The 15,784-nt window shown below is 37.4% G+C and overlaps 1 protein-coding gene across 2 annotated transcripts in view; it reads right to left on the reverse strand.

The window, feature by feature from the left end:
- LOC127432238 (serine/threonine-protein phosphatase 2B catalytic subunit gamma isoform-like) overlaps nt 1–15,784 on the reverse strand; it is a 61,729-nt gene that overhangs the window by 4,258 nt on the left and 41,687 nt on the right. The window contains exons 5-13 of one of the 2 annotated variants that reach the window (XM_051683154.1): nt 13,653–13,798; nt 8,599–8,738; nt 8,344–8,421; nt 8,132–8,226; nt 5,669–5,794; nt 5,397–5,474; nt 4,101–4,185; nt 3,499–3,596; nt 240–266 (exon numbers count right to left, since the gene is read on the reverse strand). In XM_051683154.1, coding sequence (XP_051539114.1) covers nt 240–266; nt 3,499–3,596; nt 4,101–4,185; nt 5,397–5,474; nt 5,669–5,794; nt 8,132–8,226; nt 8,344–8,421; nt 8,599–8,738; nt 13,653–13,798 — 873 coding nt within the window. The remainder of the gene's footprint in view (nt 1–239; nt 267–3,498; nt 3,597–4,100; nt 4,186–5,396; nt 5,475–5,668; nt 5,795–8,131; nt 8,227–8,343; nt 8,422–8,598; nt 8,739–13,652; nt 13,799–15,784) is intronic. The other variant, XM_051683155.1, reaches the window with a different exon arrangement.

The raw sequence follows: 15,784 nt of genomic DNA on the forward strand, positions 1-15,784 counted from the left end.
TATGTTGCCTTTAAATGTTTAGATGAACAAATGAAACTGAACAAAACAAATAAACATCAATAAAATGAAAGAGTAAGCCTGAACATCACTAGTATGTGCACTGCATACAATAGACACACACAAAAAAAGAAAGCAGAGACTACAAAAGGACAAAAGACACACAAAGGACAGACAGATAATCACGGGGGGAGGGTCACAGACAGACAACATTGAGAAGGTTCTACAGATGTCTTGCGTACCTCGTGCTTCCTCTGCTTCTACGGTGGCTGTGTAAGCGTGAGTAGTAGTGCCATGCCCAAAATGAACGGGGAAAGAAAGTGTCAAGTTATCAATGCAATCATTAAAAAAAAACCATCAATCAAATTCCCCTCCCACCATCAGTTCAAATGCTTCAGACAGCACAGGAAAAAATTTGAGAAGTGTTAGTTGAGTGAAGAAGCTTTATCTAGAATATTTTTTTTTTTTCCTAGTATGGTTTGTTTTTGAGAAACCATGTTTTTGAACCTGAAAAACTAAGCCTTCTAAACATTTCTGCAATGGACTGGAGTCTATTTTTAAAGCTTAAGGTATACAATAGCCAAACAAGGAGAGGCTTTCAGCATAAAACTTCACAAGATGTACTGTATATGTGTGATGACAGTTTATAGGTGGTCTTCACAGGAAGATGAGAAGCAAGGCTGGTTTGAGCTCTATTTTCTATTTCTATTCAGCTACTGAAGAAACCTTATTTACTTCTCCTCCCCCAGTTCACCACTGAGACTATATAATCAACAGACAGTGTTGTATGACCTCACTTCACCTTTATGTTTGTCATATAGTGTGTGCAGGCCATTCTTTACAAATACTCAGCAGGCCTGAAAAGGTAAACAATCTTTTTTAATGTAATTGTTTTGTCCTTGGTGTAGTGGTTTGTGCACAAGCTCCGAGTCTGAATTTGGCTCGTGTCATTCTGCAAACCTGTTCCCCCTCTACTCCCAATTCCCTGTCCTCACTATACTGCTATCATCAATTAGTTTTGAACACCTCCTGAAGAAAATATGAGTGGTTCTTGCTTGTGCACAATGCTGTTGTGGGTTGTTGCCAGGGCGTAGTTATGTGATTGTTAAGGTCTTTTGGGTGGTTACAAGGGCGTTAAGAGTGGTTGCCAGGGAGTTACTAGGGCATTGTAATGAAGTTCCTAGGATATTCAGGGTGGTTGTGAGGGTGTTTTGGGTGGTTGCCAGGGCATTGCTATGCAGTTCCTAGGGCATTCTGAGTGATTGTTAAGGCATTGCTAGGCGGTTTCAGTGGTGTTAAACGTGTTCTGTGTGGTTAAGGTGTTGCTAGGTGGATTTGAGGGTGTTCTTGGTGTTGCCAGGGAGCTACTTGGCAGGTAGTTGCTAAGGCATTACTATGCAGTTTCTAGGGTATTTTGAGTAGTTGTTACGCCAATACTTGGTGGTTGCAAGGGTTTTCTGGGTGGTTGTTAGGGCACTGTGAAGGAGTTTTGGGTGAATGCTAGGATGTAATGGATGGTTGCCAGGCAGTTGGTAGGCAGGTATTTTCTAGGGCACCGTTATGCAGTTCCTAAAGTATTTTGAGTGGTTGTTAAGGTAGTGGTTGTGAGGATGTTCAGGGTTGTTGTCAGGGGGGAGCTGCCAGGCAGGTAGTTGCTTCAGTATTACTATGCAGTTCCAAGGGTGTTCTGGGTGGTTGTGAAGGTGTTGCTAGCTGGTTGCGAGAGTATTCTGGGTGGTTGTTAAAGGGATAGTTCACCCAAAAATGAAAATTCTCTCATCATTTACTCACCCTCATGCCATCCCCAGCTGCGACTTACTTTCTTCAGCAGAACAAAAACGATTTCTTAAAAAAAAATATCGCAGCTCTGTAGGTCCATACAATGCAAGTGAATAGTGATCAGACCTTTGTAGCTCCAAAAATCACAAAGCAAACATAAAAGTAATCCATATAACTCCAGTGATTAACTCCATATCTAAAGAAGCTATATAATAGGTGTGAGTGAGAAACAGATCAAAATTTAAGTCCATTATTTTTACTCTAAATCTCCATTTTCACATCATAAAGTTACATGTGGTGCCTGTTTAGTTTCACTTTCACATTTGAAAGGTGAAAGTTAAAGTGGAAATTGAGTAAAAATGGACTTAAACATTGTTCTGTTTCTCACCCACTCCTATTATATTGCTTCTGAAGACATGGATTTAACCACGGGTGTCTTATGGATTTCTTCCATTTCCTTTATGTGATTTTTTGAGCTACAAAGGTCTGATCACCATTCACAAGCATTGTATGGACTTACAGAGCTGAGATATTCTTCTAAAAATCTTCATTTGTGTTCTGTTGAAGAAAGAAAGTCATACACATCTGGGATGGCATGAGAGTGAGTAACTGATGAGAGAACTTTCGTTTCTGGGTGAACTATCCCTTTAAGGGGCTGCGAGGTGGTTGTGAGTGTGTTCTGGATGGTTTCTAGGGTGTTATGGGTGGTTGCCAGGGAGTTGCTAGGCAGGTAGTTGCTAGGGCATTGCTATGCAGTTCCTAGGGTATTCTGAGTGGTTGTTAAGGCATTGTTAGGTGGCTGTGGGGGTTTTCTTGGTGGTTAAGGCATTGCTAGGTGGTTGTGAGGGTAAAGAGAGTTTTTATTAAGATCTACAGATGTTTTTTGTTTTGCCCATTTTATAGTGAGCAAGTCACTTAAAAAAAAGTAATTGCACACTTCTTAACAAGCCACAGCATGACTTGAGTTATCATTTATATCTGTAGCAGAAAGGGTCCAGGGACCAGTTGTAACATGGTTTGTTTAAATTCCAAACAATAAGCACAGTAAAAGTAATGCTTTCTTTTTCTAACACCACAAATAAAAGTGATAAAACGGCCATTTTCTTCTTAATTTAGTATTTCCAATGTGTTACGAAATCTGAATCTAACATAGATGTTTAAAGGCATCTATGGTTTCAATAGAAACAAACCAGACTGTGTTAATGTGCTGTTAGTAGGAGAGCAGCAGCATGCAGCAGGCCGGTGAGTTTAAAAGTGAAGGCCAGGAGAAAAAGCAAGGCACACAGACAGAAACTGGATAAATTGGGTCATATTGTGTCATAGTTATAAGCTCACAGCGGCCCCTCTCACAGTGACAGCATCACCCACAGCAGCCTTTTGGCACCCGTTACAATCTTAGCACCACTTGAAAGTTTTTCAGGTTCCTGTCGGGACAGGAAATTTGAAGTATGTTGACTGATCGATAGTGATATTGTTTAGAGATGTGAAAAATGTAAGGAGGTTTTGGTAATGAAGGGAACTTGGGAATCGATGATGGGTGAGCTGTACCGTGAGGGAGGCAGAGCTGTTGGGCAAGGTGGTGACAGAGATAGACAGATAGAGGTGGAGAGAAAGGTAAAGACAGAAAAAGAGAGTGAGATCGAGCATGAGATTGATGCAGAACAGGCATTGCCCTAAACACCACAGCATAGTAAGTGCAAGAACGACAGGGGCAAGACTTACCGCTCTGTATGGTCTGTCTGCCTCCTGACAACACACCCAGTGGCAACGTTCCAGTCGGGGTCAAGCCCTTTAACTGCAACACACTCTCATTCTCCTCTCTGCAAACACACAAACACAGTACTTGTAAAGTCTCTTACAAATCTAACATATTAATATTTATCATGGAATTGTTAAAATACCAGTCTACCAGGTTTGGACACACTTGTCTGAAATTATATTTCTCATGATCCTAAAACCTTTTGATTTAAAAGGCTTTTGCTTAAAAACTTACATTTTGGGTGTTGTAAATAAATTCATTTGAGGCACAATTTATATTGGTATTAAAAAAACATATTTTATAACTTATTCTAAAATGCTAAAAATAGTAATAATAAAGATTATGTTTGTACAAATGTATGACTGGTATTGTATTTTTTAGAGGTTAATCATGTTAAATATTGAAGGAGCCATTACAAAAAGCAGAACATCATTATGATGTTTGTTTGCGTAAAATATCGTTGTTTAAGCTGAGATAAAAAAAAGTGCATGCGTGCGTGCATGTGTGGCTGCAAGTGCAAAATACTTGGTCATGAGGGTTTTGTATGTGAAGCGCATAATTTCACCTAAGAACAGAGAAAACTCTGGCCATCTTGCCAATGGCACGAATCTTATTTCGGATCACCTCCTTGCGGACTGCCGGGGTACCACCTACCACACACATGCACAAAAGGGGAGTAAGAGTGAATGAAAAAAAGAATAGATAAATAGATAGAAAGAGCTGTTTCTCTGTCCACTTAAAAATTCTTGGACTCAAATAAGCTGCTTTCTATCCAGAAAAATAAACTTGACTCAAGAAAAATACAGTATATATTTTTTTGCCAAGAAAAAAAGCAAAAAATTATAGCATATTCATAACTTAAACAGTCTTATCATAAACATTAATATCTGCAAACATCCTAATTGGCTAGGCATTCAAACTCCATATCAAATAAGGCATTATATCCTGAACTCCCTCAAGGAATAAATAAATCCCATTTCGAATCTAAAGGTTCACAGAAACACAGAGGAAGTGTGTCAGGCCAAGATAAAATTATGCACCATTTGAAAAAAAAAAAAAAAAAAAAAGGACAAATCAAATGGGCATCGAGAACAGTAAATGGGACACTATATTCCTTCATGACAGCTCCTCAGATGTGAGGGGGAGGAGGAGGCACTCAGAATGGGTTCATCTGGTTTCATTACAGCTGAAGAGGTAGGACTGTACTTCATAGGTCTTGAGTAAAGAGCGTTTATACTTTGGATTTAAAGTGAATGGACTGAGAGCCAGGTTGTATTATCTCATGTAAACTGTTGGGTTTTACAAAGGGTACTGCTTGTTTGGTTAGAAGTTTAATGATAAAAAAAAAGAAACAAACTAAATGAAAAGGCTTTAAAGGTGTTTTAGTACAAAATAAACTTGCTTATCACACTATGTACTTCCTGTCCCTGCAGTTTTATATGCATCAAAAAGATGAAATGATACAGTGAGACAACCATTTCTCACAATTAATGCTGAGCTCATTTAAGGCAAGAGTATAGTGTTCTTAATAGCAGTATATGGGTTATTCACTCCATTAAGAACTTTATTTTTTTGAAAAAAGGGGCTTGCTGTAATTAAACTGAGCTTAAATCTATATTGAGAGGGCAAAAAGAAAGGGGAAAAATGAAAAGTTAAGCAAGGACACAATTTTCCAATGCAAATGTCCACAAATGTTTATTAGGCTTGAGTTCTTGAGTGGGGAAAGAGGGGAACAAACATCCTGTGTTTTGATGGGATGCATCTTAATAAAAAGACTTGCATACAAAGTAAGCCAAAATCTAACACAGACTTGGTTATTTAAAAATAATAAATAAAAATGTATCCTTTTACATGTTCTTACCTTCACAGGTGTCATCTCCCTCTGACATGAGTTCGTCATCTGAGCAGATGTTTAACACATTGACGAGCATCTCTGTTACTGAGAACACACAAGAGAGGACTGGTTTTAACACACCATCCCACAAAAAACATTATGTACGTACTGTATATTTTAATTCATGTATACATTTCTGTTTGTTTATATTTGTTTTGTTGATATATCTATAGCTTAAACACATAAATGTGGGGTGATATCAAAAAAGGTACAGTATATGACTCTGGTTCGCTTTTTACCTTTCTCCCCGACGAAGGGCAGTGACCACGTGAACACATCCATGAAGTTGGGCAGCCAGTACGGGTGAGGAGAGCAGTTAAACTGCCGGATGTTCATGACGTTGTTCTCATATTTCAACACAGCAGCTTTGGGGGGGGGGGTGTAAAATGGGCAAAGGGTCAGAAAACCTGCACCAGGGTTCCCACTCTTTTCAAGGCACAATTTTCCAGGACAGTTACAGGACATTTTGTGTGCCACACGGTTGTAATATTTAAGCAAAAACACATAAGAGGCCATTAAAATTGTGGTTTAGACAATTATTTTTTCAAAATTCCGTATTCGAGAATTTACTTAAATTTCATTATCAAAATGGTGTCTAATCAAATGAATTTGTTAAAACTTTAATCAAATGAAAACAACATTGCACTATATTTATCAAATGAAGTGTTTTTTAACAAAATCCTCACAGCACAATCTGAAACACTGGAGATATTTTTGTCAAATGAAGTGCTGCACAACAAAACATCACAGATGTGAGATATTGCTTTAATACATTATTATTATTTAATTGCATTAAACATGATCTTTTTCCCATTTCACATATTCATTAAATCATGCTTTTATTTTGGCATTGTGTGTTTTTGACAGTAGTTTCTCACCTCCGGATAAGCAGTTTGCTACATGGCCCAGTGTGATAATTAAACCCCAAAAAGCTATGATTTCATTAAAATTAATATTTATTCTGTATGTGCTGCAAGCTTCAGAGCACTCTGCTCACTGTCATCTACTACACACATACATAAATCCAAAGCACGCACGATGCTCAGTGTTTTAAGCGTATGAGCAGCCAGCTTCTTAGATTCATTTTGAAGCACACAGCACATGCAGATTATATACAGAGCATTCATAAAGTATTCAGACCCATTCAGTGTTTTCACATTTTGTTATGTTGCAGCCTTATGCTAAAATGCTTTAAATAAAAATGTTTTCACTATTCCCCGTTAGGATGGTATTGCGCAGGTGATGAACGGTGACTGGTTTCCTCCACACATGACGCTTGGAATTGAGGCCAAACATTTCAATCTTCGTTTCATCAGACCGGAGAATGTTGTTTCTCATAGTCAGAGTCCTTTAGGTGCTTTTTTGCAAATTCCAACTGGGCTTTCATGTGTCTTGCACTGAGGAGAGGCTTCCGTCTGGACACTCTGCCATAAAACCCAGATTGGTGGAGTGTTGCAGTGATGGTTGTCCTTCTGCAAGTTTCTCCCATCTCAACACATGATCTCTGGAGCTCAACCAGAGTGACCATCGGGCTCTTCTCTTACCAAAGCCCTTCTCTCCCACGATTGCTCAGTTTGACCGTGCGGCCAGCTCTAGGAAGAGTCCTGGTTGTTTTGTACTTGTAAACATTTTTTGTAGCCTTCCCCAGATCTGTGCCTCGACACAATCCTTTCTCTGAGCTCTGCAGGCAGTTCCTTTGATCTTATGGCTTGGTTTTTGCTCTTGATATTTTTTGTCAGCTGTCAGACCTTATATAGACAGGTGTGTGCCTTTCCAAATTATGTCCAACCAATTGAATTTGCCACAGGTGGACTCCAATCGAAGTGTAAAACATCTCAAAGATGATCCAGAGAAATGGGATGCACCTGAGCTAAATTTCAAGTGTCATAAAAAAGGGTCTGAATCCTTATGTCAATGTGATATTTCATTATTTTTTTCGTATTTTATAGCTAATGCAATTTTTATGACTGGATTCAGTGATTCCATCCGTGTTTTCCAAATCAGAGCCTATGTGGTAGGGTAATGGCGGAATAAGCAGACTCTGAATTATTGAAAATTAATTTACATACCAAGGTATAAAGGTCGCATCACCACGCTACCACCTTGGGTGTGAATTAATTTGTTTTTTAAATCTGCGTTCTGACAGTTGTTGTTGTCTAAAGTTAACAAATCAAATGTTTTTGTAATTTACACTACATCAGTGTTGCAACGAAAAAAAAATTGCACTATCAATACTTGTAAGAAAAATCTTGTAAGTGACAATCAAACAGTTTTATTATACTAAAACATTTTCAAGGACAAATAATTATTTTCCAGGACATTTAGGTATTTTTCTGATTTTCTATGACTGGAAAACTGCACAGAAAAATTCCAGGTTTCCCAGGATGAGATGGAACCCTGTTGCACTGATTTCCTGAGGCTTAAGATTCTGATCTGAAAATTCAGCAACTTGTTGTGTATATTCATCACTCACTCTGACTTCAACTTTCTAGAAGTGGTAGACTGACATACAGGGTTCACACATTTTTTGACCAATCAATTTCCACTGATATCTGAATACATTTTTATTTCTTTATTTTATATTTTTTTAAGAAAAGGACAGACGAGCAAAAAAAATTTGTGGCAATCAACATTATGCCACAACTGCTGTCAATTGAGTTTAACTTGTATTAAACCTGGAATATTCCTTCAAGACCTCTTACCTTTATTGTTATACACATCTAAGTAGTTTGGTGCAGAGAAGATTGTGATTAATGAGGGAAAGCCTGTTGTCTGACTTTTTCTGTACATTCGATACCTGCAAGAGGTTCAGTGAAGTGGAACAGAAATCGACAGGAAGAGAGTTAATTTGAAAGAGCCATTCAAATAGGATGTGAATTTAGGAACTCAGGTGTGTGGTGTGCAATGGACTCACCCTGCATCCTGGGCTTCATGCGCTCTTATAACTGACAACAAGTTATTATTCGTCAGAAAGTCACATACTGCAGGGTAACTGAGAGATGGACAGAGAGGTGTGTAATTAGTGATTTTAATGGTCCTTGCGTCCGTCAAAACCTCAGTGACTAACATTTAAAGCTTCTATAAATGTGCAATTGTGAAGTCAGATACATGGAATGAGTAGGCAGCTACCAAACAAATGTGTGAGTGGACTGTCTGTGGGCTGAAGTACCTGTAGAAATAGGAACATCCTCGCACACTGTTGTGACAAAAGTGCTCTGAGCTCTTTTCGCTGCCATAGTCCTCCCCGGGGTCAGACCACAAAAGATCACACATCGGCCCGAAAGCCGGAGGCTCTTTAAACCTGTCTAACTACAGAAAAACATTCCAAACCCAACAATCAGACTGCAAAAACTGATCAAATCTGCTTTCCAACACCAAATCAAGCACTGCAACAACAGAGTCAATCTGTTTGCATTTGCTTAAAATGAAAAAAATTGTAAAGAGACTTTCAAATGGTCAATGTTTCTTATTAAACTCCAGTATAATTGTCAAGGAAACACTCTTGTACTTACAATATAGACCATTATATTATTACAACTGTTATTATTATAAGGGATGGGAATCATAAGAAACGTATTAACTCCATCCGTTCCATTCAGATACCACTTAATGATTCTGGCTCATTAACTCCAGTACCAATTGTTTTGGTGCTCGCCATCTGATTCAGTAAGTCGCTGAACCGTTTCAAAATCAATAACTTGTTAGTTTAAGACTGATCTGTGAATCTTTGACTGATTTATTTAAAAGAACCACCACACAAGATTCATTACCTCACAAAACTGGACTACATTGGTCGTGCCAGTATGTTTTTTTGTTGTGTATCAAGAGCATCCATTCATAAATATGCATTGTCAAGGCTCCAGACTGTGACTAAAATGGTCGCAAATGCAACCAAAAATAAATGACTGCAACAATCATTTTGAATCTAGTCCCCATTGGCGACAGTCAGGATGTGTGCTTTCACATGCGGTTTCGTCAGATATCATCTTGTGAGTTACTGAATACATCTTTAGAGCACCAGTGTGTCTTGCGCCTCTTTTCACCCTTTCTGTAGATGATACGAGCTCGCTGGCTGCACGCAAACAAACACAGCTCGAGCCATGATATCCGATTTGTGAACAATGACTCTTTTGAACAGGGTCTTTATAATGAATCACCCGACAAGAGCTCGTTTGAACTCAGGAGCTCAGGTAAGCAATTTCAAATCAAGTCACTTTCTCAGCAAATCAGCTATCACAACTGGGAGTGCATATCAAAAATAGACATGTCAAAATAGTAGTCCCATGTGTATTTTGGGCTTATTTATAAATAAATGTTTATAATATACAAATACAAATATGTATAATATATAAAATCAATTTAATATATGCACTCATACATACATATACATACACATATACATACACATATATATATATATATATATATATATATATATATATATATATATATATACATACACACATATATATATATATATATATATATATATATATATATACACACACATACATATATATATATACACATACACACATATATATATATACATACACACATATATATATATATATATATATAATATATATACATATATATATATATATATATATATATATGTATGTGTACATATATATGTATATGCATGTATATATATATATATATATATATATATATATATATATATATATATATATGTATGTGTATATATATGTATGTGTACATATATATGTATATGCATGTATATATATATATATATATACACACACACATACATATACATATATATATATATATATATATATATATATATATATATATATATTTATATATATATATATATGTATGTGTGTATATATATATGTATATATATGTATGTGTACATATATATGTATGTGTGCATATATATATATATATATATATATATATATATATATATATATATATACACACACACACACACACACACACACACACACACAGATCAGCCACAATATTAAAACCACCTGCCTAATATTGTGTAGATCCCCCTCGTGCCACCAAAACAGCACCAACTCACATCTCATGCTATTCTTCTCACCACAATTGGACTGTTGTACGTGAAAATCCCAGGAGATCAGCAGTTACAGAAATACTCAAATCAGCCCATCTGGCACCAACAATGATGCCACGGTCCAAATCACTGAGATCACATTTTTCCCCCATTCTGATGGTTGAGGTGAACATTAACTGAAGCTCCTGACCCGTATCAGCATGATTTTATGCACTGCACTACTGCCACATTAGATAATCGCATGGATGATTGTTGGTGCCAGATGGGCTGGTTTGAGTATTTCTATAACTGCTGATCTCCTGGGATTTTCACACACAACAGGCTTTAGAATTTACTCTGAATGGTGCCAAAAACAAAAAACATCCAGTAAGCGGCAGTTCTGTGGATGGAAATGCCTTGTTGATGAGAGAGGTCAACAGAGAATGATCAGACTGGTTCGAACTGACAAAGTCTACGGTAACTCAGAATAACCGCTCTGTACAATTGTGGTGAGAAGAATTCCACAAGCCTTCCACAAGCTTCTCACAAGAAGTTGCTGGAATTTTTGCCCATTCCTCCAGACAGAACTGGTGTAACTGAGTCAGGTTTGTAGGCCTCCTTGCTCACACACGCTTTTTCCGTTCTGCCCACAAATTTTCTATTGGACTGTGGTCAGGGCTTTGTGATGGCCACTCCAATACCTTGACTTTGTTGTCCTTAAGCCATTTTGCCACAACTTCGGAGGTATGCTTGAGGTCATTGACCATTTGGAAGACCCATTTGTAACTGAGCTTCAACTTCCTGGCTGATGTCTTGAGATGTTGCTTCAATGAATCCTCATAATTTTCCTTCCTCATGATTCCATCTATTTTGTAAAGTGCACCAGTCTCTCCAGCAGCAAAGCACCCCCACAACATGATGCTTCCACCCCCATGCTTCATGGTTGGGATGGTGTTCTTCGGCTTGCAAGCCTCACCCTTTTTCCTCTAAACATAACAATGGTCAATTATGGCCAAACAGTAAAAATTTTGTTTCATCAGACCAGAGGACATTTCTCCAAAAAGTAAGATCTTTGTCCCCATGTGTACTTGCAAACTGTAGTTTGGCTTTTTTATGGCAGTTTTGGAGCAGTGGCTTCTTCCTTGCTGAGCAGCCTTTCAGGTTATATCGATATAGGACTCGTTTTACTGTGGATATAGATATTGTCAACCTGTTTCCTCCAGCATCTTCACAAGGTCCTTTGCTGTTGTTCTGGGAGTGATTTTCACTTTTCGCACCAAACTATGTTATTCTCTAGGAGACAGAATGTGTCTCCTTCCTGAGCGGTATTACAACTGTGTGGTCCCATGGGGTTTATACTTGTGTACTATTATTTGTACAGATGAACGTGGTACCTTCAGGCATTTGGAAATTGCTCCCAAGGATGAACCAGACTTGTGGAGGTACACAATTTGTTTTGGCTGATTTCTTTTGATTTTCCCATGATGTCAAGCAAAGAGGCACCGAGTTTGAAGGTAGGCCTTAAAATACATCCACAGGTACATCTCCAATTGACTTCAATTAGCCTTTCAGAAGCTAATTGCCTAAAGGCTTGACATAATTTTCTGGAATTTTCCAAGCTGCTTAAAGGCACAGTTAACTTAATGTATGTGAACTTCTGACCCACTGGAATTGTGATATAGTCAATTAAAAGTGAAACAATCTGTCTGTAAACAATTGTTGGAAAAATAACTCGTGTCATGCACAAAGTGGATGTCCTAAACGACTTGCCAAAACTATAGTTTGCTAATATGAAATCTGTGGTAAAAAATGAGTTTTAATGACTTCAACCTAAGTGTATGTACACTGTGTGTGTGTGTGTGTGTGTGTGTGTGTGTGTGTGTGTGTGTGTGTGTGTGTGTATATATATATATATATATATATATATATATATATATATATAAAATATATTTAATAGTGATGTGAGAGCCAGCTTTTGATACTTAGGACCACTAAGGGACTTATACACAACTATTACACAAGGTGCAAACATTCACTGAATGCTCAAGTTGGCAACACACTACTATATGCATATCATACTTTATGTAAATACCAGTTATGTAGATTCTGAAGGGCAGTACTAAATTAAAAAATATATTTTATCTCATATTTGTATAAATTCTGAAAGGGGTGTGAAAACTTATGAGACAAAAGGGGAATGCAAATTTGTGCACTGAACTATACAGTATATATATTAAACACCCGATTAATGAGTTATCATTTGTCTTTTCTTTTTGGCTTTTTCTTGTTTTTTAACAACAATCTAACTCAAGCAATTCTGTTGTGTGGCAACTGAACCATTTGGCTCATAAATGTCATTTTATTTAGTCTGGAGCCCTGATTGTCTATTTACTGGCTTTGTGTTATGTGGAATCGAGTCTTTCTCTTTAGGGCTTTTCACACTTGAAATCGTTAACCATGGGCCATTCTAAACCTGAAGGAAACAGAATCCTGGGTTATCCTGTTTCATACTGTTCATACTTTATCCTGGAATAATAATTAATCCTGGGTATTCATTCTCTGATGTTTCACTGTACATTTGTAAACCTCGGGTTAATGTTGTTATTTGCATATTTGTGGTGTTGATAATGACTGGATGAAAACAGCTCGCAATGAACACACAACCTGTCAATAGAGCTGCTCTGCTCTTCTGTGGAAATGTCAGCAAGCAATTCAGCTCATTTTGTCTTTCATCTTCTGAAATATGCCACAAAAACTTGGAATACTGTCTCTTCACCATGGCAGTTATCACATTTGCCACCACTGTTCTACACTTTACTGGTTTCCCTTAGATGGATAACATAAAAAGTGTGTGAAAGTTTCAGCGATGGTACATAGCACATTAATATTTAATGAGGTAAGTACTGAGGCTTTATATGATTGGTTATCTGTTGCTAAACAACTTTCTGAAACATTCGAACACTGCAAGGTTTCACGCTGTATATCTTTGGCACCGCAACACGGGGTTAACCCCGCAAATGCGATGCTAACCCTTCAAGTGTGAAACGTTGCTTTACCCGGGGTTAAGCGCGGTGTGAAAAGCCCTTTTCATTACATTCTATTAATCAGATTCAATTCAGACACAACTATATATTTTATTCTCACAATTCTATATCTATATTGCGGCATCTCTTCATTAACAACACACTTACTTTCCGAATGTCATCGAGGCAGGTGATCTCGGGGGAAAGGCCTCCGTGTACGCACAGGAACTGCTGGTTGAGCAGAGCTGCCAGAGGAAGGCAGTCAAATGCCTCCATGCAGGCATCATACACGCCCTCCGAGTACTTAATCTTGCCTGTGAAGAGAGCACCACAATAAAAACACCCATATTTCTTTAAACTGGCACAGGAGTGAACAAGCTTTTCAAGCCATGGCTGTCACACTGTCCATTTGACATATCGCAGTAATGCTGGGTGGGTGAGGGCAGACTGGGGCTTGCCAACTTTCCAAGGATGGAGGAAAAGATGGAGGAGGTGGTCACATGCCTTGTTAGGTGATGTTGCACTAGGCCCATATGCTAACTGGGAGTAACTGAGGAAACCAGCGCAGTGGGAGGCTGATTAAAAGAGGCTGAGGCTGGAGACAGGTTACACGTGGAACAAGGCTGCATACCGCCAGTAAAAACTTTACATTTCAGAACAGGTCAACTGCGCGGTGCATTGTAAACAGCAGCAGTGACAAATGAGAAACAGGCTGCCTTACGATGAGTGGAGAACAATACTGCAATCTGTCAATTACAGGGGAAATGGCACTTATTATCAAAGGCTCTTTGATGAGCTGGATGACGTTTATCTGCAACAGGGTGGTCACAGGAAGGTTCCTGATTGGCTAAATTAAGGAGCTTTCACACTAAAGTTTTGGTGCGAAGTAGGGCTGGGCAGTATATTGAATATTCACAAAATATTTGTGATTTTGCTGAAGATACCACATTAGGAATATTGTTAATGCAATGATTTACAGCACTTTTTATTTAGCAACTACTTTTCCAAAAGAGCATGTCATTTCACGATCCTTCAGGGCAACACAATTAATCAAAATAACATCAAAATCATTATATTTTCATGTGTGATTATAAAACCGCAAAAGGCTGCAATTAATGACACAGATAAACATGGTCTGGTGTGCTTCTAAATGAATGGGGAACATGCTGTTCTATGTGCTCCAAGGGCTCATGATATGCGGTTTTCATCTGTCTCATCTTTCATCTGTTTCATCTATGAGTGGAATACGTGCATTTTGAAAGCAAAGTGCTTCAGGTTCACAAATTCGTGCAATTCATTTGTAATGAGGAACATTGTAAACTGTCAAATATACATGGCACTTCAAGTTTCCTGCCAAAATAAAGGCTTCATGTCAAGTAAATGTGACAGAAATATATAAATAATGTATAAAACAAATCTAATCCTCAAAATAACAATAATTATTCAGAATTACAATAAACTTGACTGGATCCAATGATAATAATCCAGTATTACAATACTATTCAATGAGCTTCACAATTAAGTGAATAACTGTAGTTTTTACATACCCTGTACCTTCACAAAAAATGTTTTAATAAAAATATATAGGTAAATAATGCTCTTTATTCCTATGTATTGTATGTTAGGGTTAGGGCAATAGGGTTATATTAAATATGACGAAACTGTGTAAAACATGCCTTAATTATTTCTAACTATATTTTGACTTAATGTATTTAACATTTCTAATCTACATTGATACAACAGCTTTGTTTATTTCAAGTTTGGTTAAAATGATCAGTTCCTCTGATAAAACAAAATATTCCTTTTAAAAGCAAATAAATAATTATAAAGATATGCCTGTATATTGAATATAATATAGATATCATTTTGTAATCATATTGCTCAAACCAAGTGCGAATTCCATTCGACATCAGAGTTTGCTTGTCATGAGTGCTTTTTTCTGAATTCAGTAATTGAAATATGTAAATGAAATAAATCAGGTCCAATCTGAAGAAGTGAACCACTACTGATGACATGAATATTTCACGTGTTCAATTCAACTTGACGACAAACAGAACTGATGTCCTGCAAGCAGTTAAATTTGTCATTGCTGCTTGTTTATGAACAAATTGCTTTTGTTCAAGAAGCTAGTATGTTTTACATCTATTGAAATGCATCTGCTGTGGACAGATGCAACTACAAAAAAAGTGAGGTGAATCTATTTTGGTACCTCTCCCTCCATCAGTACCTGTTTATTTATAGTGGTAAAAAGTTGCTGCTAATATTTACAGCGGTATTCAAGTTAATGACTCAAATGTACG

This window comes from Myxocyprinus asiaticus, chromosome 42, assembly GCF_019703515.2.
Source record: "Myxocyprinus asiaticus isolate MX2 ecotype Aquarium Trade chromosome 42, UBuf_Myxa_2, whole genome shotgun sequence".
In the NCBI taxonomy this organism is placed as follows: Eukaryota; Metazoa; Chordata; class Actinopteri; order Cypriniformes; family Catostomidae; genus Myxocyprinus; species Myxocyprinus asiaticus.